Below are 23,202 nucleotides of genomic sequence, written 5' to 3' on the forward strand. Positions count from 1 at the left end.
TTTAAGAAGAAAGAGGAAAAAATAAAATAAAGAAAAATGAAAAGTAGTAGAAAAAAGAGTGAGAAAAAAACTGCACAATCCCTCATTGCCCCATTCATCCGTATATGGTTTTTCGAACTAAAGCCATTAATGACCTACCAAATGGGATAAGACTTTAATTTTTCTCATCAATTAGCAGGGTCTGTTTGGTAGTGATTATACGAATTGATTTTTTGACCATTAAATGGAAAAGTGGGTTCTACCTGTGAGTCAAGAAGTAAAAAATGATGGCTGAAATAGTGAAATAATGATAAAAAATTTGATTTTTTGGGTTGGAAAATTGCTGCCAAACGAGGGCTGAAGCAGTGTGGATGAATACTTCGATCGTGTTACATGTTAAGACTACACGTCTAAGGTGAAACTCCCTCACATTGATTAGAAATTGAATGCGCCCCTCGGGGCACAGCTTAACTGGTGGATCAATCAACATTGTCTTGCTTTCAGCGACAGGGTGGAGAGTTCGATTCCTGGTGGGAACCTGCGGCCAAATATTTGGTATGGAGCAATCACTGTGGAAGAGGGTCTCTTGTGCGCATAAGTGTACAGGCAATAGGGGGAACCTGTGATCCAGTTGAGGCATAACCCGCGATTTACCCCCTCCAAAGTTCTAGGGGCAAAGGTCTTGGAGGTTCAGGATTTAGTTTAGTGTAAACTGGGATACCTGGATATAAAAAAAAAAAAAAATTGAATGCTTTTTAGAAAGTCTTAACCTTTATAGAAGTATGGTCGACAACATAGTGAACTGGCCATGGAAAAGAAGGTAACCAGTCTGTATGTGGCTTTGCGTTTTGTCTCGCTTTCTAATATTTTTCGGTGACACGTTCAGAGATTTTGCAAAACAATATTTCATTTAGCTTAGAGATTAAATCAAAATTAATAATTACTTTTAACCACGAATTGTATGAGATCAACAACTTTTCAACTATACATTTTATTAATTTTTATCAAAATCTATTAAACATTTGATTATAGTCTCCCACCAACGATGGCATGATATAAAGACCGACCAAATCATTGGAATGGTATAAACAGTGTACTTATAATTTTAAGAGGTTAAATTCTGCGTGAAACTGGCGGAGCAGAAAGATGGCACAGTGATATTGCCTACAATAATTCGGTTCAAGCCCAGTTTTACGTGAGTAGTGACGCCAAAATAAGTATAATGATGGTTTGTAAATTCGTGCCGAAAATTGGACAGAGTAACGGCAAAGAAAACACAAACAAGAAGAAGAAGAAAGTAGGGACAAAGCCGAGGCAAGAGTTGGACTCTTTGTCCTTAAGTCGAATTTGCCCCGCAACGGTACCTACGGATTTCGGCAATCGACTCCCGAGATACAACGGCTACACTTGTGTTTGTAGCACTCCAAAACACAAGTACAACGAACCAAATTTAGGCTTATGTACTCCAAGGATGAAATGAAAGAAAATCAAAATAAATGAAATGATTTTGATTTTGGATAGAAGAGAGGATGAGAGATGTTTTGCATATCAAATTGTGAGGAATAGGACACCCAAAGGGTCCTATTTATAGACCATGAAAGGGTGTGGACGAAATGGTTGAGGCCAAACCATGCACCATTTCCAAACAATGCACCTTTATGAAAAGGTGTCTATTCACCGGACAACCGTGCGGCCGCAGGGTTATAGACCGTGCGGTACCGGAATTGAATTTGACGTGTGATCGCGCGGTTTACCAACCATGCGGTCGCACGGTCAAATATTTTGACCTGATTTTCGTCCTTTTTCGTAATTTCTCATTCATCCGATATTGATTTTCGAAATGCCAAATATACCCTTCAATACATGCAGAGAAATCAAAATTCTCTTTCGGGAGCGTTGCCCCCTCGACCCTCGCGACCTGACTGGGCAGGTCGATCTCCGTTTGTGCACCCTGAAGAGGCGAAGTGGCAAACAATTTTGCCTAAACGGATTGAGTCGAGCTTTTGAGTATTTGACCGAAGTCGATACGAAGTTACTTTAATCGATTTTCAATTCTCGATTTATTTAACCAATATCCAACATCAACTTGCTCAGATCAAGTTGGCTTACAAATATGGTAACTCAATAATCAACTGTGTTATAGCATAATGGAGTGCTGGATTGTGTACTCGTATAGTTTAATTTTGAACAAATATTTCAATAAATTAAAACTTGAGAACGAGCGGAATAAAGAACATGAATCCATGCTGGGAATCATCATCTTGAAAAATGATCTATGATTATTTAAGTATTTTCTGTTAAATAGTTATAAAATCGAGCCAAGTGTCTGTAATTGGTTCACAAGATCTTTGATGAAATGGAATTTAAAGTTAATGAGAATGATTTGAAGTACAAAACAATCATTTGTGCTCATACCGAATTATCAAATATTGGATGGGGATGAAATATAGAGCAATTCATATTGGTTTCCATTGTAAAATTCATCTGAATATGTTTGATTTAAAAAAAAAAAAAACAAGAAAAAAAAGATTTGGTATGAAAAACATGGTCAGAGATTTTGCACGAGGTGGTAGACTACAGATATGCGATATTACTGTTGGTGTTGGTGGAAGAAGATGGCGACACACATATATATGTGATGATAGTGGTTCAAAGCGACAACAACGATGAAAATCATGGTAGTGTTGTCTTGGTGAAGATCAGCGGTGGTGGCTTCATTGGTTCCGGTGATGGTGATTTTTGTAAGAAGGAATTTAGGGTTTTGTGGTGTTTAGATGGTGTTTGAAATTGTGTGGAACAAACTGGGTGTAAAAAGGGAGGGGGGGGGGGGAATTTTGTTAATGATGTTTTTGATTGTAAGTATAGAATTTGTATAGAAAGAAAATAAATTTTGGATAATTCAATTGTCTATAATTTATTTGTATGAAAATTATCAATTAAATGTGTTTGATTGATTTAATTTTTAATTTAAAAAATATTATACTTGTCAATTTTTTATTGATGGGTAAATAAGATAGTGAATTCCTATAAAATAAAACCTTGCTCTCCCTAAAAAACATATTTTTCTTGATTTTGAGAAAAATATGATTACGTGACTAAAAATATAAAAATATTTTACATGAAAAAAAGGCAATCAAACAACGCAAAAGTAGGAATTTTAATGGAAAAAACATATTTTTCATAACAATTATTGACAATCAAATGCGCCCTAAATGTTTGGTTAAAATGGTTAGTTATGATCAAGAATAAATGTGATCGATAAACTAGTCACATGTCCGATCTGATAAACACAAATGAGCGACCTGTTCCGATTCTTGTCAGATCGAGGATTGAGGATTAAGGATCAACCCACACCACTGACTTCTATGTTTGATGTTGGTGGCATTGACCATTGCACCACTGAAGATAATCTTACCTTCTCTTATAAGAGTCTTTTTGAGTTTACTATTCATTTTTGTAGTCTTAGATTTCACACCACTGTACCAAAACTGGTTTGCAGTGCCTTGTAGGCATTTCAACCAAATTTTTGTAGATTTTTTTACCCTTGCACAAGTTTACTGGGCCCCACATCTGCAAAGTTTGTGGCAAGAAAAGGGGACAACAATTACAGTTGTCAATCAAAAATTGCTTGGAATGTTCAAAGTATATTCCTGTGATGGTGTAAAATTTTAGGGATATCAGGTATTTTCATCAAAGTTACTTGTTCAGAAAGTCAAAAATTACTGCAGTGATTTTTTCTATATACTCCGCGCTGCACTGAGGGTTTTTTATTATTTTTTAGACGTATTTTTGGTAATTTGACCATAACTTTCGTTACGATTATTAGAATCGCGCCCATGATCCCAATTCGTAAAGCTCTTTTCGGCACGCACGTCATAGACACCAAGTTTCGCTGGACGGGCATCATTTTCAAGGTCAAAATCTGCTTTTTTCCTTCCAAATTCTCAATTATAGTTATTTTCTTCCTTTTATGACAACTATTATGAAAACATACTTTCTATGCCATATATACATTTATCCTACCTCCAAAAAAAAAAATCATTGATGTCAAACACATAATTTTTTTTAACAAAATGGTGTAAGTTATATTGAGAAAATTATCGCAAAAAAATAAAAAATTAATAAAATAATTTTTTTTAAGAAAAAAGACGAGTTATACACATTTTTTAACACACACGTTTGATGTATGTTTAACTGTTTTTGATATTCATTTAGATTATTCGATGTATCTGTGACATAGTTCTCGAAATAAGTTTCGAGAAAATATCGAAGATTTATGCATTCGACTACCGTACAATTGTCGATGAATTTATAAAGTTAGCTTGATATCGAAATTCTTAATTTTTTAAATAATGTCTCTTTTGACATTAAAAAAATTCAAAAGTTTATTAGGAAATTTTCATCAAAAATTATTGTCGCGAAAATATAATAAACATTAATAAAATAATTGATTTTTCTTAAAAAAAAGACGAGTTAAACGCATTTATTAACACATACGTTTGATGTACGTTTAATAATTTTCGATATTCATTTAGATCATTCGATATATTTTATGATATAGTTCTTGAAATGAAATTCGAGAAAATATAAAAGATTTATGATAGATTAATATAAAAAACTAAATAAATCACCCAGAGAAAAAAATGACAAAAAAAAAACCAAAACAATAGCAATTTTGCTCCTCGCTCCTGGGTGCTAGGAGCAAAATTTTTTTCACTAGGTGATACATAATTTTTATAAAGAAAATAATATAAATTATATTGAGAAAATTGTCGTGAAAAAAAATAAATATTAATAAAATAATTGATTTTACAATTATTTTTAAAGAAAAAAGGCGAATTATACGTATATTTGACACACACATTTGATGTACGTTTAACTATTTTATACATTCATTTAGATCATTCGATGTGTCTATGACATAGTTTTCGAAATGAGTTTCGAGAGAATATCGAAAATTTATGCATTCGACTACCGTACAATCGTTGATAAATTTATAAAGTTAGCTTGTTATCAAAAATCTTAATTTTTTAAATGATGTCTCTTTTCAAATTAAAAAAATTTAAAAGTTTATTAGAAATTTTTTTAAATGACGTCAAAAAATATTGTCGTAAAAAAATAATAAACATTAATAAAATAATTGATTTTTTAAGAAAAAGACTAGTTATACGCATTTTTTAACACACACATTTGATGAATGTTTAACTATTTTTGATATTCATTTAGATTATTCGATGTGTTTATGATATAATTCTTGAAATGAGATTCGAGAGAATATAAGATTTATTGTAAATTTTTATAAAAAAAACTAAATAAATCATCCAACGAAAAAAAAGGAAAAAAAATTGACACCAAAAAAAAAAAAAAATGGCACGGAGCAAAGCAATCTTTTTTTTTTTTTGGGTTTCACTGGCTGATTTATTTAGTTTTTTTTATAAAAATTTACCATAAATCTTCTATATTTTTTCGAAGTTTATTTTGAGAATTATATTACAAACGCATCGAATGAACTAAATGAATATCGAAAATAGTTAAACGTACATCAAACGTGTGTGTTAAAAATGCTTATAACTCATCTTTTTTCTTAAAAAAAAAAATTATTTTATTAATGTTTATTATTTTTTCGCGACAATAATTTTTGACGTCATTTAAAAAATTTCGTAATAAACTTTTAAATTGTTTTAATGTCAAAAGAGACATTATTTAAAAAATTAAGAATTTCGCTAATAAATTAACTTTATAAATTTATCGACGATTGTACGATAGTCGAATGCATAAATCTTCTATATTATCTCAAAACTCATTTCGAGAACTATGTCATAGATACGTCGAATGATCTAAATGAATATTGAAAATATTTAAACGTGAATCAAATGTGTGTATTAAAAAATACGTATAACTCTTTTTTTTTAAATCACTTATTTTATTAATCTTTATTATTTTTTCGCAACAATTTTCTCAATATAATTTACATCATTTTCTTAAAAAAAAAATATTATGTAATATGATGTCAACTTTTTCTTTTTGGACTTAAAAATTTAAATCAGGCAAAACAGTAGCACCACACACGTAGAATTAATAGTGATTCCAGGAGTGAAGTGAGATATTATGGGATATTCAAAGGTAAAATAGCGAAACACAAAATACGGTAGTCGAATGCATAAATTTTCTATATTCTCTGGAAACTCATTTCGAGAATTATATCATAGACACATCGAATGATCTAAATAAATATAAAAAATAGTTAAACGTACATCAAATATGTGTGTTCAAAAAATATTATATATATATATGTTTCTGTAGTTCTTTTTTCGTATATCTTATATGTATCGATTATTTTGGACAAATATGAACTCTTTTGACTTCAACTTAAACTCTCAAGTACACTCATGTATGTTATCGATTAATAATAATATATGAAGATGCAAAGTGTGTGTCATATATAAAGATTACATTTTCATTTATCATTTTAAACAATTAATCAAATTTGTAGATTTATCGAGATAAATGAATAGATATTTTGACACGTTAATATTACTTAAAAAATGACATAACCCATGCATTGTACGAGTGGAAAACTAGTGTTACACATAAATATATATGCATGCATAGACAGATATATAAACAATTTTTAACTTTTCTATTTTTTTATAATCAAATAAATTCAAATTCTTTTTGAGGCACACTGGTTAAAATATTAAATTAACTATACATGAAATATAAATATATTCACTTTATTGCACGTACAAATAAAATAAAAAAATTAGCTTAAAAAAATGTATTTCCTTTTTACAAAATTATAAGAGAATACAAGCATTAGGATAACAAAATTTGTTTTAATAATATGAAAATTAACGATAAACAATTTAAAACTACAAATTCATCTTTTAAAAAAAAAATCTGTATTTTTAAATTTTTTATATGATTTTACAAATATTGACCCACTGATTCGACTTGTAATCGATTGAACCTGTAATCAGGTGAGTGGCTTGGCAGTGTTATTTCAATGATAAATAAAATATTCAGTTTAAAAAATATCCGGAGACATGATTAGCACTTGTTTGAGCCACATTTTTGGACCAAAATATTGGAAAAAATTTGAATTTTAGTGTAAAATTATTTTATGGGAGAATGTGTGACCAATTATATAATTGTGACCTAAAAATTCGATAATTAGTGACTAGAAAATAATTTGGGGCTAACTAATTTAAAAATTTGTGATCGACAAATAAGTTGTAATTTATAAATTTTTTGATTTATGACCAATTATATAAATCATGATCTATCAAATTTTTTGATTGTGACCATGAAATAATTCGTGACCAATTAATATAATAATATGTGATATTGTGGCCTATAAGTATCACTTGTGATCATTAATTGCATAATTATGAACTCCATATATTTAATTAATAAAATATTTTTATTTAATTAAGTTAATACAAATGAATTATTGAAAAAATGGGGGCCAAACAGTGTTAACTCCTACTTGGTAGCAATTTTTCCTCATAAAAATTAATTTTTTGATCGTTATTTAACTATTCGAGACGTCATTTTTGACTTATTCATTTACCATCATTTTTTATTTCTTCACTTACCAGATATCATTTTTGATTTCTTCACTTAGGAGGCGTAATTTTTTATTGTGATCATGAAATAATTCGTGATCAATTAATTTAATAATATGTGATATTGTGACCTATAAGTATCACATGTGACCATTAATATTAATTGTATAATTATGACATTAATATATTTAATTAATAAACTATTTTTATTTAATTAAGTTAATACAAATGAATTATTGAAAAAATGGGGGACAAATAGTGTTATCTCCCGCTTGGTAGCAAATTTTCCCTCAAAAAAATTAATTTTTTGATAATTATTTAACTATTCCATATGTTATTTTTGATTTCTTCACTTACAGATGTAATCTATTTTTATTTCCAATGATCAAAAAATAAATTATCATAATCACTATCGACCTCTTTGCAAATGAGGATTTGTTGGGGGTATCTGTGCAAATATGTGGTTGCTAATTGAAGAGGCGGCGCGTTCGTTTCTTTATGTGAGCCTCTACTTCCCCGCTAAAACAAATCCTGCACATCACACTATTCGTATAACGTCCGGCCTACCTGTTAAATCTGAAATCCTTGAAGATTTACAAATATGGGAAACGGTATATACTCATAAGAATCAAATCAATATAGAAAATCAATTACAAAAAATTAATAAATTAAATAATAAAGAAACACAAGATTTCTTGGAAAATTGACAGTATTGATTCATATTTTATCTGAACTGAAAATGCTTCGAATGTCAGGTGATAAAGGTCGACCCGGTAAGAAGATCAAATTTTCCAAGGTTCTCTTCGATTTTCTTTTCATATATCTTTGCTACCGAGTTTGTATTTCCCGGAAACAAATCTTATATTAGAAATGATCTCATATTTTATTCTCTAATACTGAAGGAGGATTATAGAGCTTCAACTGCTGGGGATGAGGCTTCCTATTTCCCTGGCGATGACCATGATATTCGCGATGGTATTTACAATAAATTATTTGTATTGCACACTGGAATCTACCGTTTCTTTATTTCTTTCTTTCTTGGTTTGGTTTAATTTTGATGAATTGGTGAATTGGATGGTTTGATTTGATTTTTAAGGTGAAGGGAAAAAGAGGGATTTTACGAAACTTGAATTGAAACCTGATCATGCCAATCGCCCCCTGTGGGCTTGTGCGGATGGTCGAATCTTTCTCGAGACTTTCTCCCCGCTATACAAGCAAGCCTATGATTTTCTCATTGCCATTGCTGAACCCGTTTGCAGGTACAATTTTGCCCAATTTATTCTAATTACATGCGTTGTAATGTTGTATACATACTACGGTGCAAATCTCGTGTTGATAGCATTAGTAATCTACTGCGAAAGGAAAAAAAAGGATATAATGAATTAATAATTGTAAGTAATTACAACTGATATAGAGAAATCCATGATAGATTTAATACCTTGCTGAATGTATATGTATTGAGTTACTACAGTTGCACGTGTGTGCTCTAGCTGGTTCATGAAATTTGAGCATAATTGGATTAGGATTTTGATTTATGGACTTTCTGTTTTACAGGCCCGAATCAATGCATGAGTACAACTTGACACCACACTCTCTATATGCTGCTGTGTCTGTGGGACTTGAAACAGAGACAATCATATCTGTTTTGAATAAATTGTCAAAGACGAAGCTTCCGAAAGATATGATTGATTTCATACATAGCTCTACTGCTAATTATGGCAAAGTGAAGCTTGTGCTGAAGAAAAACCGATACTTAATAGAATCCCCATTTCCTGAGGCAAAATAGTCTAACCTTGTTCATAATTTGGATTGATATGTTAGGGGGCAAATCAGGATCTAAGTTTTGTACAATACGATGGCTGTTTGCAGGTGTTAAAAAGGTTGCTCCAGGACGAAGTCATCTCACGGGCAAGAATATCCTTTGAGGTACGTGCATATCGCAGTTGGTTCTCTGAGTAGTTGTCTGGTCATCCAATATACATCTTCAAGTCTAATCAAAACTTTGAAAATTCAAATAGTGGAGCTTTCTCGTCTTATTTGGCTTGTGGCTAAATATGTTGAATTCTGTTGGTTCAGGGGGTCCATGGAAGCGATGGTTTTACGGTTGGCAAATCTGCAGGTGAAATAGTAGGTGGACATGATGAATTGCTAAATGAAGCACAATTGGCTGCTGCAGCTGAAGAGAAAGAAACCCATTCATTTGAAATTGACCCTGCACAGGTAGGTTAATAAGTTCCAATAGAATCATCTGCTATTGGGACTTGTGATGTATTTTCGTCATTTTCTAATATAGACATATTTTCTGTGGGCATCAATCTGGCAGGCTGAGCCCGTTGGTGTAATACTTATTCCGATAATATATCTTTTTTCTGCATTGTCATGAAGCTTGGGATGAGATTTGTTTATCCATTTGCTTTGGTTTGTTTGAATATATTACTTTACTTGATGATATTTATTGGTTGTAGTTTTCAAAAAATAGTAGACTTGATCTTATTTGGATTTGAAACTTATTGAATCAACCCATTTGCACCACTTAAGATCAGGAAGAAATGATAATTTCCACACCCCATTACTTTACTAGTCTGTCTGACCAGCTATTCTCATTCCTGTCATGAACGTGCATAGTGCATGCACTTGCTTTTTTATATTAATATAAATGAAAATGGCTTAACTGATCTTTTAACATGCAAGATTAGGGATTTCTGTCAGAATTCTGATAAAATTCCTTCCTCTTGTTTCTTGGTAAATTTTCTAAGTTTCTTCTCAATTCTTGTGGTGTCTGCTGTTTTTATAATTTCAGAAACCACGTTCTCTTGGGGTGGGGGTGTTGGGGGGTGGGTTTGTATTCACCTAAATCTCTAGTGACTTATGGAGATCTTAAAAGTCTGTGTATTCAATCAAGACTTTTTTAAGACTTCATAAAGGTCTTGGATATTCAATAGAGACTTTTTTTCCAATATTTTTGCAGAGTCTTCAAAAGTGTAAATTGAATATCCCTGAACTTTTGAAATCATTGAAAGCCTCAATTGAACACATCCCCCTAAATGTCATAGGGTATTAAATGTAGACTTTTTAAAAGTCTTAAGAAGTCATGGACATTCAAAATGTCAATTAGTTTTATAAAATCCTGCACATAGTAACTTTTAATCTGAAAATATAAAAACAGAATTTCATAAGTAGTTTATCATTCAGCCCCAGGATTTTGAAAGACTTGAAAAAAAGAATATCCCTCCATCAGTATCTTTCTTTCCTCTTTTATTCTATGAACCCTAATGTCATAACACCAAAAATCAATATTTTTCTCTCTTTTCAACTTGTTATTATTATCATTCTCTTTTTAATATCATCAATTCTTCTCTCTCTCTCTCTTGCTCGCTCGCTCTTCTTTTTCATCATTTTCTCCTCTTTTCCATGAATAATGATCAATTTGTAAATAAAAATTCTTACAAGATTTTTCACTCTTCTTTTTCATGGTTCTCTCCAATTTTTCTATAGAGAAAGATCAACCTTCAAGTAAAATTTTATAAAAGAATAAATTAATTTTTTATAGACTGGTTGCTTGTTTAATTTAATAACTTTATTCATGATTGAATATGTTGATTTCTAACGTAGGTGACTTATATTTGTATAGAATATATTTTTGTTGACATGAGAAATATAATTTTGTTACTACGTGTTGGAAAATATTTGTTCACTAGGGGTGCCTAAATAGAAGTTTGTGAAATTCAAATAAATTCTACAGTAGTCTATAAAAGTCTTTGAAGACTTTCATTGATACTGTCGAAAGTCTTAAAAGTCGTAAAAAATCCGAATTGAATACACCCCTCTTAATGGTTTTTTTAGAGCAGGCCAAAATTGAGAAAGATTGCTTGCCAAAATTCTATTCAACTTTCACAATGTTGTCTAACTGGTTTACTGATCATATTCCATTTAACTTTTTATTTGTTGACAGGTTGAGAATGTGAAGCAACGTTGTTTGCCTAACGCTCTGAATTATCCCATGTTGGAGGAGTATGACTTCAGAAATGACACTGTGAGTTGCTTATTATTTCTTCTTAGCATCATTGCACTTAGACCAAGTCTACCTGTTGTTTTTTTGTAATAAGTAATGTTTATAGTTCTGTGAGGACCATTGATTCTCATTGGATACTACAGGTTAATCCTGATCTTGAGGTGGAATTGAAGCCTCATGCACAACCACGTCCTTATCAAGAAAAGAGTCTTAGCAAGATGTTTGGAAACGGTAAGGGTCTTGCCTGTGCCTATTCACTTCTTTCCTGTCTGCATAAACATGCTTACTTTTATGTATGCTATCACTTGATGCTTTCCATGGTTGCTCAATTTGTTTTATTTCAACTATGGAATTTAAGAAATTTAATGTTCAGTGACTGTAGGAGGATTATAAAATTCTCCAGGAGTATTGAAGAATGGTAATGCAACAACCTACCATTAGATTTAAGTGGATATTGATTTTGTTGAGCAATTTTTAACAGATGCAATATCTTAAGTCTTTGAACGTACTGTATATATTCTATTTGCATTTATAACCCCTGTTTGAGCTCTAGTTTTAGGCCAAAATATATTTGGAGTAGTGTTTTGTTGGAAAATGCGTAGTTAAAAAATAAGGAGAAGATTTGGGCTTACGTGTAAAATTATTTTATGAGAGAATGTGTGGTTGAAAATAAGTTTTGAAAAAATGGGGCCAAACATAGGAATAATATTTTGAACATATTGCATGCAGTCTGAAATTCATAGGAATGGCCTTGGTTTCTCTGGCCATGTTTGGCATCTAGGTTTGGCCTCCTTGTTCTCTCTCTCTCTCTCTCTTTCTTTTTTTTTTTTTTGTCTGTGGGTTGTTGGGGGTGTTACACTCTCATTTCAATGTTTCTTAGTATTTGGAAGGTAGGGAATACATTTATCTTTTGCCGTTTATGCGTTTGAGATTGTGAACATTCCATGACAACAGACTTCCAATGCTTCTATTTGCCATTTCTAATGTCTTCTTTTTCCCATTTCTCATTTTAATGGAAGATAAAACACTTCTAGAACTGTATACCATGTCATCCATTGAATATTTATCTTGTAATTTCAGGTAGAGCACGTTCTGGTATCATTGTGCTGCCATGTGGTGCTGGGAAGTCTTTGGTTGGTGTTTCTGCAGCATGCAGAATAAGAAAAAGTTGTCTTTGTTTAGCAACAAATGCTGTGTCTGTGGATCAGTGGGCTTTCCAGTTTAGGCTATGGTCAAACATTAAAGAAGAGCAAATTTGTCGTTTCACATCTGATAGCAAAGAAAGATTCCGTGGCAATGCTGGGGTGGTGGTGGCGACATATAATATGATTGCTTTTGGTGGCAAACGTTCCGAAGAAGCTGAAAAGATCATTGAAGAAATAAGAAACAGGGAGTGGGGATTGCTTCTCATGGATGAGGTAAATTCGTATTTGTGGAAGGGATGTTTTTATCTATTTGGGATAAATGTGAAGTTCACTATGTTCTGTGGTGATCTATGGGGTGCTTGTCCTTTTGACATTTTAGGTGCATGTTGTCCCTGCTCACATGTTTCGGAAGGTCATCAGCCTAACAAAATCTCACTGCAAACTTGGGCTTACTGGTATGTGTTCAACAAAAATCGCTGTGAACACAATTGATATTTACCATTCGACATTCAAGTATATTTGGTGAAAAAAGGAGAATTTATTGACTGGCTAAATTGCAGCAACGCTTGTAAGAGAGGACGAGAGGATCACAGATTTGAACTTCCTTATTGGTCCAAAGTTGTATGAGGCGAATTGGTTGGATTTAGTGAAAGGAGGGTTCATTGCAAATGTCCAGTGTGCAGAAGTCTGGTGTCCAATGACGAAGGAGTTCTTTGCTGAATATCTTAAGAAAGAAAATTCAAAGAAGAAGCAGGTCTGTTGGGTTGAGGAAATATTTATTTCGCCGTCTAAAATTTTATAAATTCAGATGAGTTGTTTCGACAAGGCGTGTACTGTTGTTTTGCTCCCTTGCCTAGCTGCATGGCTTCTTGAACTGTCAACAGTGGTCAATTAAAACTGTCAACTTAAAAATCCATCCTTGGCATGGCAGAAAAATCTGAAACAACACCTGCCCAAACTGTCTTAAATATTCCTTTGAACACGACCCATTCTTTCTTTTGAATGTAAATTGGACTCTATAACTGATAGTTGATTTTCAGCTCCATTGATACAATATTTAAAGGCTTTTATTTAAGCAATTTAACCAACTGTTTCTAGCAAATGTTTCAGTATAAAGTTCGTCAGTTGTCATCTTGCATCTCCAGGAATTTTGTTTTGCATCTTTATTCATTAATGATACTTCTCTACCTGACTGAAGGGAGGAGAAGATTTTATTTTATTCAGTTGTGGAATCTTTACTTTAAAACTCAATAATGTTTTACCTAGAATAGAGGAATACTACTTGGTAGTAGGATTAAAATAATTTTTTTGACCCTTTTTTTTTTTTTTGTTTTTTTTTTTAATCTAGTCGATCTGCTTCTTCTGATGACTTTTTTTTTCTTATCACTTTTCAGGCACTTTATGTGATGAACCCTAATAAATTTAGGGCTTGTGAGTTTCTTATCCGGTTTCATGAACAGCAGCGGGGGGATAAGATAATTGTTTTTGCTGACAATCTTTTTGCAATCAGAGAGTACGCATTGAAGCTTGGAAAACCTATGATCTATGGTGCTACTAGGTTTGTGTATATATACTTTTGTAAGGGATTTGATATACTTTTACTATTTTCACTTTGTTATAATGGTCGTTGGGATCATTTTCAGCCATCCTGAGAGAACCAAAATCCTTGAAGCATTCAAAACTAGTCGAGATCTTAACACTGTATTCCTCTCAAAGGTATAGTGTTGAATTTAATTTTTAACTCAGGTTTATTGTTCTTGTATCTGTGCTTAATTCCACTGCAAACTTTGTTCATCCTGGCTGACATGATAAATTTTGGTTAGATGTCGTCTAAACTTTCTTTACATTTTGATGGGCTTGACGATGCAAGTGCTAGGGGTTTTGTACATATGCTTGTGCATGCACCATGACCTAAACCTGTTGACGGGTAAATGCAACAATGACTATGCATTTGGTGAGGGTTAAAATCCGAGTTTTAGTAGATTTTGAGAAAAGTTGATGAAATGAGTGGTTGAAAAGTGGCTGGTCCCATGAAATATGTGGTTGAAATTAATTGATGACTTTGACTTAGACTAAAATCTAAATTTTAATCCCTACCAAACAAGGCTATATAGCCTTATTCTACTGCTACAAGGAGTACCTGTTTGGGTTGAACATGGCGTCACAATCATGACGTATGCATAAATGTTAATGATATGCTTTGTGGCAATCAGTGTAAACAAGGGACACAAGGAACTATATCTTAAAAGTTGTTGCTATCATTATGATCCAACTATGTTTCCCTTTAAAAATCCTTAACAGTAATAAATCCAATTTATCAATTAGAAAGTAATTGTTACTTCGGTATTTACAGGTAGGAGATAATTCTATAGATATTCCTGAGGCAAATGTTATAATTCAGATTTCATCACATGCTGGTTCAAGGCGTCAAGAAGCCCAACGACTGGGGCGTATTCTTAGGGCCAAGGCATGTTCCTTAGCTGTATATATGTCTCTATGAATTTCATCATTTTGTTTGTTAATGAGATGACTGATATGAATTTATAAATGTATGAATAATTGTGTTCCAATGTTTTTTCTTTCAATATTAAATTTGTCACCTGTTTGCAAATATCAAGGAGGGTAGATATTTTTATATTTCCAGTTACATGTCATCTGCATATTTCTGCTTGAACCAAATCTTATGTTGATGTTGGATGAAGCATTACATGGACCATTTAATGCAGATCTGTTGAAGTTACCCTCTACAGTGTTAGGGTTGCCGGATTGCAATCAGGAAGTGTTGAGGCTTATCCAGTTCTGGATGTTCCTTTAGTTTCTGAATGTGTGATACTATCAGTAAGAAATGCTAGTTCTGGATCGACCCAAATGGAAATAAAGGGCTTATGTAGCTGACCCCAAGTTTATAGAGACTAGAATGGGTAGAAAAGTATCTAGAATGTTCTTACTATCCATGGTTCTGGATCTCACGTCAAATGAGTGGTAGGAACACCAAGGATATACTTAATCCTTTTTAAGTTCTCCTATGTGTTCCGACAGATTTTAGCATGGGGATGTTGTTTAACAGTTTCTAATGCTTTTCTGTATTACGGATATATCATGTCATTAAATTCTCTGTCTTCAGTTGGCAATGCTACAAGTTCTCACAGGGGTTTTAGCTACAGTAATTTGCTATTCTTTAAACTGAATTTACTGTCTTCTTCCCCACTCTCAGGCGTTCATGCCCACACATCACCATAGTTGAGGTATTGCCACTAAGCGCTTCACCACCATCACCAAGACACCAACAAATTCCGCTCCACAGAACTAAAATGCACTTGCAATAATATAATCCCTTATCACCGCAATCACCCAAAAAGTCAAACGCCCACTCAGACTACCATTGCAAGTATTTATATGTAAGTTTAGATGAGAAATCATAAATGAAAATCTGGAAAAGATATACTGCTGTCATCTCCTGTCCCCATCATAAAACATCAATCAATTGTACATAATTGATAGCGAACATAAAGGGTCTGGATAACTCATGCACAACCACCACACAACTGCAGACTAAGATATGAGATATGAGGTCCCATGAGCTGATTTTGTCAGACAACATTCATTGTAATGGGGGCAGTTTTGAAAAGAAGTAGATTTGGGAAGTGGCTTATTTTAAGAAATGGCGAGGATGTTCAACTTGAGATGGGGAGTATCTGTAGTATATTATCAAAACGTCTCACTGTAGAAGATATGTGCTTTTGACAGGTCTCTCTGCCCCCACATTCTTTTAGTTTGTAGATACTGTTTGTATTTGGACATTCCAGTAGAGCAAAGGATTCAGTGGTTACATTTAGTCATGTTGTATTTTAGATTTAGATATGTCTGTCCACATCTACAGTCATACATGTGTGTGTATTCAGTATTATAATGCGATTTATGATGTAGTTTATCTTATGAAATGCACCCATCATGGCTCATTGTCAAGTCTTTTTTTGGATTGACAGGGGAAGCCTCAGGACAGGATTGCAGGTGGCAAGGAGGAGTACAATGCATTTTTCTACTCCCTTGTATCTACGGATACCCAGGTGTGCAAGTCTTTGCTTTCCAGGTTCTGTTTTTAAATCAGCTATGTTTGCTGGGGTCTGTTTTGCTTAACGACATTGTCTAACTGCAGGAAATGTATTACTCTACAAAAAGGCAGCAGTTTTTGGTTGATCAAGGTTATAGCTTTAAGGTACAGAGCCTCTCTCACATCCCAAGATTTAATGTTCTATTCCTTTACAGTTTTCTTCATCTTACAGTCATGTTGATCGTCTATCTTCTCTTGATGGTATCATATTCCTCTTCAAAATTTCCATTAATGACGTCTTAGATATGATTAATGTTTTTGTTGCATATTCTGCTTACTTTTGACTCTTCAACTTGTTTTCAGGTCATCACAGGCTTGCCCCCTCCAGATGCAGAATCTTCGTTGAGTTATTCTCATCCTGAGGAGCAGCATGCACTTCTTAAGAATGTTCGTATGCTTCGGACACCACGGTCATTAAAAAAAAAAAAAAAAGGAAAAAAAAAATGAGGAGAAAGAAAGAATGTTTGTATGCGTGTTTTCTAATTTTCTAGTTTTACACGAAAGTGTTACCTATAGAATCAATGAGAAGGTCTAGCATATAATGCTGATAGTCTTTTCTTTCTTTCTTTTTTTTTTTTTCGTGACAGGTGCTAAGTCAGGGTGATGATGCAGTTGGTTTGGAGCGACTAGAAGAAGATGCAGATGACATTGCCCTTCAGAAAGCCCGTCGTTCTGGGGGATCCATGAGTGCAATGTCAGGAGCCAGTGGAATGGTATACATGGAATACAAGTATGGGTTCTATGTAATCTTCACTTCAAATAATTTTTCTTCCTTTCTAGATTTACAGACAGGCATTCATTAGATATGTACTATTATCCATTTACACGATACTGGTTCATGAGAGTAACATTAACCCAAGCAAATATTTTTTAAGTTTACGAGGCTGAAATTTTAAATTCTTCCTTGTCCGATTGAATATGTAGTTTGTATAGTAATGCTAAAAGATTATTAGAGCTGAAAATTTGTGTTTTTGCTGCAGTACTGGGCAGAAAAATGTGCATGGGCAGACAAAAAGCAAGCCCAAGGACCCGGCTAAGAGACACCAACTGTTCAAGAAACGTTTCGTTTCATGAAGCCTTGCATATTCTTTTATCAGGTGCACGAGTCTAACTAGTTTATAAAGATTGCAGTACAAACTACTTCTGCTTTGTTTTTTGTTATACATATTACTGTTTAACCCAACGTCCGCCACTGTTACATCTCCTACATAAAACTATGAGCAGTTGAAAAATCTTGGAGCCACCCATCTTGAGACCGATTATATGACTTATACTCTTGACTTGGAAACTTTTGCACCGTCTTTTTTACACAAATATGTTTAGCAATTTCTTCAACATTCTTCCTTTTCATGTTCAATTTCCTCTACGGGGCACTCGCAGTGTATTTTATCATTACACATAGTCAAACATGAATGACAAATCATTAACGCACTTTTCTTTCCTTCTTTTTTGTGGGCATCAAAGTTGAGGAAGGCTAGCCGTTGTCATCTAATTCCCAATATTTTCCACTTTCGGGACAAAAAGGGTATCGTCATATAACATCACTTCTGCCATAAGGATTGCTTTGCTCTTCACATAATATGCTAAGAATTCTTGCTTGATTTCTGAGTATCCCCCATCCCCACCCATTTTGGATCGAAGTGGTTGGTGGTGGAGCCAAAATGGTTGTTTTTTTTTATCAGTTTGTTATTTTTTCTCTGATAAATTTGCACAATGAACATTCAAATTGGATTTGATGACAAGAGTCTTAGCATCGTATGATGCATGTGCATATATATTTATGTTACAACTTGCAATATGATTACGAAAATTTTGCTTGCTATGGAGACACTTTGAATAAAAATGTAATTTTTATTTTAATCATGTATGGAAGTCTCCTGATCAAGTTCGTGTGAGTAGCAATATGAATGCAAAACATTGAGACCCATTAAAAAGAGAATTTTTTTTTTTTGGGGGGGTGGGGTGGGGTGGAATTTGGAGTAATGAATTTTTTGGAAAATTGTGATAAAAAAATAGGGAAAAGTTTTGAGTTTACGTGTAAAATATTTTATTGTGAGAATATATGGTTTAAAAAAGGGAATTTTTGGAGAATGGTAGACAAACAGGGGCTAAACATGATCAATCCGCTTGGTTATTTTATAGTATGAAAGCATTCTCAAGAAACTTTCTATTTTTGAAGAGTATTTATAAATTTTGAGAATTAAAATTTTAAAATACTTCAAAAAGTTCTTTATATTTAATGCTTAATTTTACCATTCTAAAAAATATTTGTTATTTTTCTTTATCTTTTATTTTAATTATCTTTTCTCTAAATTAAAATGTTAATTTAAAGAATCTCTTGAAACATGATTTTAAGGTTTGACTCTCTAAAATAGAGAGCATCTCTTGTTTAAAGAGTTTCTTTGAGATGGTCTAAGTTTCCAAGCTATAGTTTTTTGGTATGCGCTCGGAGAATATCCAGTCCCCTTGAGTTGTACTTACGCCTGTCCAATTTAGTGGAATATACTCTTATGCATAAGTTTAGAGTTTTAGAATCTTGGGTAAATGGTAAACAAAATGCTCCCTAGCTGACTTGTGTTTGTTGTAAATTATTAGATTGGTCATTGGCTCAGATTGATACAGACTAGTGGTGTAATAGTCTAGGACCGTGTCTCTTTGTTCGGCTCTTTGGTGGAGGGATGGCGAATCTCTAGGTAAATGTGTGAGAACAATACTAACAAGATCCTCTCATAAATTGTGATTGATCAATAAGTCAATAGTAAACGTCTATGATATATCTCTAAGTTGACATTCTTTATGATTGGTGCCACTTCAGGTTTTTGGAGGAAAGATACGAATATAAAGCTGAGCATCTCAGATTCTCAGGACTGTCGTTCAAGAACTCTTTTTTTTTTTCTTTTTTCTTTTTTTATATGACACGTTTGTCATGAGCTCGGCCATTTATCGTGACAAGAGCCTTGTCAAGGCAGTGTACCAATATGGAATTGCTACTTGCTTTGTTGGCGCAATGGGACGAGAATTTAGCGGTGGTGGCATACTAATCAAAATGAACTAAATTTTGTCATTTTTTGTGGTGGTGGAAAATACCACACCAACAAAACGAAGCATAAGAGTGGGCTCTTAAGAAAAGTTTTCCGGAGAGAGTGAAATATTGTTGCGTTTATTGTGGATTCTCCACTTGAACTTGCAATTTCTTAGTTCTTTTTCACTTTTGACATCCTTAAGAGAAATTTCTTGGAGGCTAATCGAAGATTAAGCCTTAATAGTTATGAAAACATGGACTAAAAACTTGAGATATTTTGTATGTGATGTGTGGAAAGTTATCGTTTAACATTCAGAGACAGAGAGATTCTCGAAGGATCCAAGAAGTGAAAGAATATGAAAAATACGTATTTTAAAACTTCTAAATGTTTTACTCACGGTTCAAAGTATACACACAAACAATCAATGCACATGCCGATTGAGCCCAATTGAATCGATGGTTATGTATTCTTTACAGGTTATGTCCCACGAAAATACTTTTCATCATAAAATTTATTTCCTATTTTTTGGAAATGAATCCAAGAATTGACTATTAGTGTACAATAGTAGTCAACTACCATTTCCTGAGTCTCGTGTATTATGGACTAAAGAAAGATTAAATTCCACAAAATAATGCTTTGTTCATGTGATATTTTTTTGGGATGGGAAGTAACTTAAATTGTCTGGACAATTATTTGGTAAATAGTATGTTCTTCACTTTCGTACATGTATTTTCCATTAAGAAGGGACGTGATTGAAGATGTTAATTAGATGGAGGATTTAACTGAAAATGTTGGGAAGTTGTAAATTGACGTGATTGGCCTATTAGTAAGATGACGGAATAAATTGAAGAAATACATAAGATGTTAATGACATAGGGGGATGCAATTAACGTTTTGCATAAGCTGGTGCTTCAAAAATAAAATAAAATTAGGGACTCTATACCTATGATATGGAGTTTAGGTACTGAATTGATGATGTCGATAAGATGATAGACCTCACTGAAGCTATTAGTAAGATCAAGGACTATAATAATGATATGAGAGATAGGGACTAAATTACTATTTAAATAAGGATGGAGAGTCTCATTAAAGATATTGGTAAGTTGAGGGACGTAGAAGTAAAAGCAACATGGAGGTCTTAAATTAAGATGAAAAGTTCATTTGGCATGAGTTTTGAAACGTCAAAAGAAACTTGTGAAATCCAAAAGTTGCTTTGGATTCAAGAGTTCATTTTGAATTCGTTTGGCTAATCTTGTGAAAGTGATTTTCTAGTTAAAAGAGATTTTAGATAAAATTAGTTTATCGTAATTTCTTTTAAAAACACTTTTTAGAATATGAAGTTCTTTTATAAATTAATTTTAAATAAAAATAAAATTAAAGTTGCTTCTTTTGAAAGCTCTTATATAACTTATATAAGAATTGAGAGCAAAAATAAAAGTCATGCCGAACGGGCATGAAAACAAGAATCAAGATCAAAGTGAAAGATTTCTTGGTTGAGCGATGAATTCAAGTATTTTTATTTGTTGAGATTCTTTGTGATGGTAAAATAATAGAGTTAGCTCTCCAGCTTATCGATATTAAATTCTAGACCCCGCACTTATGGATACTGAACAATTCAATCCTAAAACAATCAGGGATCTCAAACTTTTTGATACCTCCAAGTCCATCCTCCAACTTTCATAAGCCTACAAAACTAGTCCTTCAAATTAAAGATACTTCCTTGTCCGCCCACCATCTTTCTAATACCTCCAAATTCATCCTTGGACTTTTTGTACCAAAAATTAAGTCCTTTATCTTCAAGGTACTACTAAGTCAATCCTCTATTGTTCAGATAATTCTATATCAACCCTCTTACCTTCAGATAACACCAAATAGGCACCAAACTTCAGATACCACCAAAGCAGCTCCAACTTTCAAATACCAATAAATTAGTCCTTTCACTTTACTATACCTACAAATAAGTCCTCAAACTTTAAGATATATGCATACTAGTCCTCAAGCTTTTAGTTACCTCTATATTCATCCTCCAACTTTCAGATATAATAAAACCAGTTCTTGAACTTACAACAACTTCATATTCATGCTCTAACTTTCTTATACTACTACAACCAGTCCTCCTACTCTTAGATACCTCCTAACCAGTCCTCTAACTTTTAGATAATTCTATAAAAATCCTTCAACTTATAAATTCCTCCAAATCAGTCCTCTAACTTTTGGTTACTTCATTATTAGACCTCTAACTATCATATACTAATACATCAGTCATTCAACTTTTAGATACATAATATTCAATCCTCCAATTTTATTTATACATTCAAATCCGTCTTCTAACTATCATATACCAAATATAAGTGTTTCAACTTTCAGATACATCCAAATTACACCTACAATTTTCTAATTCCAACAAACCAGTCCTTCTTTTCATTATGTCTAAATCAATCCTCCAACTTTCATTTACAACAAATCAGACCTTCAAACTTATGACACCTTCATACCATCGTCCAACTTCCAGGTGATTCTTTTATCCATTCTATGTGGTAAATAACCAGAATGAGAAAAATTTTGGATTGTTCACTCGGAGTGCGAAATGAATACATGTTGATCAGTCAAATTGCAGCGATAATCATTTCCGATTTTAGCCATGTATGATTGCCTTCCCCGTAGAATTTTATCTTCTCATTCTTCCTCAGCAATTCACTACTTAGGGCTGGATAGTTGTTCCAGATTATCAAATGTTTCGAGCATTTGCATTTCTCCATTGAAAAGGAATTTTTTGAAAATAAAACTCATTCAAAATTCAATTCCTTTTCCTTCAGACGAATATGAATTTAAAGATCGAAATTCAGGGTTTATGGAGGGCAAAAGAAGACTGGATAATCAACTCAAGAAAAGCCAAAGTTCCAATGACGAAGAAGAGAAAACGGAGGTTTCAATTGGTAGAAATAGAACCAATAAAAAAGCAGAGGATTCGAGTATCGACGAATTTTTGAAACTCAGGAGTGACAAGAGTGATATTAGTTCTTTAGCGAAAGATGAGGACTTGGTGAGTAGTAATTGTATTGACACCAAATTGGAGGAATTAAAGAGGCAACAAAATGCGGAGGCGGCTTCGGTGGTGAGAAGCGGGAAGCAGATGTTGAGAAGATCGAATGTCATAGCGAAGCAAGTGATTAGCATTAGTTCTGCTCTCAGCCTGGGATTCGTCTCGCAGCTTTGGGTCGATACCACCTCTGTGAGTTTTTTCATTTGTCATTTATCAAACCATGTTCAATTCTCTGGTGGAGGATGTAATCTAAGTTATCTATTGCACGTTATTCCTTACGATCAAGCAAGTGATGGCTATAGTTGAGATTCTGATATAGAA

The 23,202-nt window shown here is 33.1% G+C and overlaps 1 protein-coding gene across 8 annotated transcripts; it reads left to right on the forward strand.

Annotated features, from left to right (window-relative positions):
* The first annotated feature begins 8,064 nt into the window (after nt 1-8,064).
* LOC111405969 (DNA repair helicase XPB1) lies at nt 8,065-20,112 on the forward strand. Of its 8 annotated transcripts, XR_002704910.1 has the most exons (22): nt 8,189-8,343; nt 8,450-8,522; nt 8,644-8,806; nt 9,102-9,324; nt 9,417-9,473; nt 9,624-9,767; nt 11,500-11,580; nt 11,703-11,790; nt 12,640-12,977; nt 13,084-13,159; nt 13,265-13,458; nt 14,099-14,262; nt 14,348-14,420; nt 15,058-15,171; nt 16,691-16,771; nt 16,861-16,920; nt 17,119-17,202; nt 17,403-17,545; nt 17,796-17,912; nt 18,280-18,340; nt 19,411-19,508; nt 19,631-20,112. XR_002704910.1 is itself a non-coding variant. In XM_023035118.1 (21 exons), exons 1-20 carry the CDS (start codon nt 8,149-8,151, stop codon nt 17,887-17,889), a joined length of 2,301 nt encoding a protein of 766 aa, XP_022890886.1. In that variant the 5' UTR covers nt 8,065-8,148; the 3' UTR covers nt 17,890-17,912; nt 18,280-18,637. The 8 variants fall into 8 exon arrangements, 5 of the variants coding, with proteins under 5 accessions (XP_022890886.1, XP_022890887.1, XP_022890885.1 ...); XM_023035118.1 differs by lacking the exons at nt 19,411-19,508; nt 19,631-20,112 and adding an exon at nt 8,065-8,158 and having other exon boundaries at nt 8,303-8,343; nt 18,280-18,637; XR_002704909.1 differs by lacking the exon at nt 19,411-19,508.
* Nucleotides 20,113-23,202: the final 3,090 nt, after the last annotated feature.

Source organism: Olea europaea, chromosome 12 (assembly GCF_002742605.1).
Source record: "Olea europaea var. sylvestris chromosome 12, O_europaea_v1, whole genome shotgun sequence".
NCBI lineage: Eukaryota > Viridiplantae > Streptophyta > Magnoliopsida > Lamiales > Oleaceae > Olea > Olea europaea.

What these genes read in the sequence shown, in the direction of transcription:
- LOC111405969 (XM_023035117.1), top strand. Translation starts at nt 8,287, where the DNA reads ATGCTTCGAATGTCAGGTGATAAAGGTCGACCCGGTAAGAAGATCAAA. An exon ending in AGAAGATCAAATTTTCCAAG is followed by an intron (nt 8,344 to 8,449) that starts GTTCTCTTCGAT and finishes CTAATACTGAAG; the next exon opens with GAGGATTATAGAGCTTCAAC. An exon ending in TTGTATCTACGGATACCCAG is followed by an intron (nt 16,772 to 16,860) that starts GTGTGCAAGTCT and finishes GTCTAACTGCAG; the next exon opens with GAAATGTATTACTCTACAAA.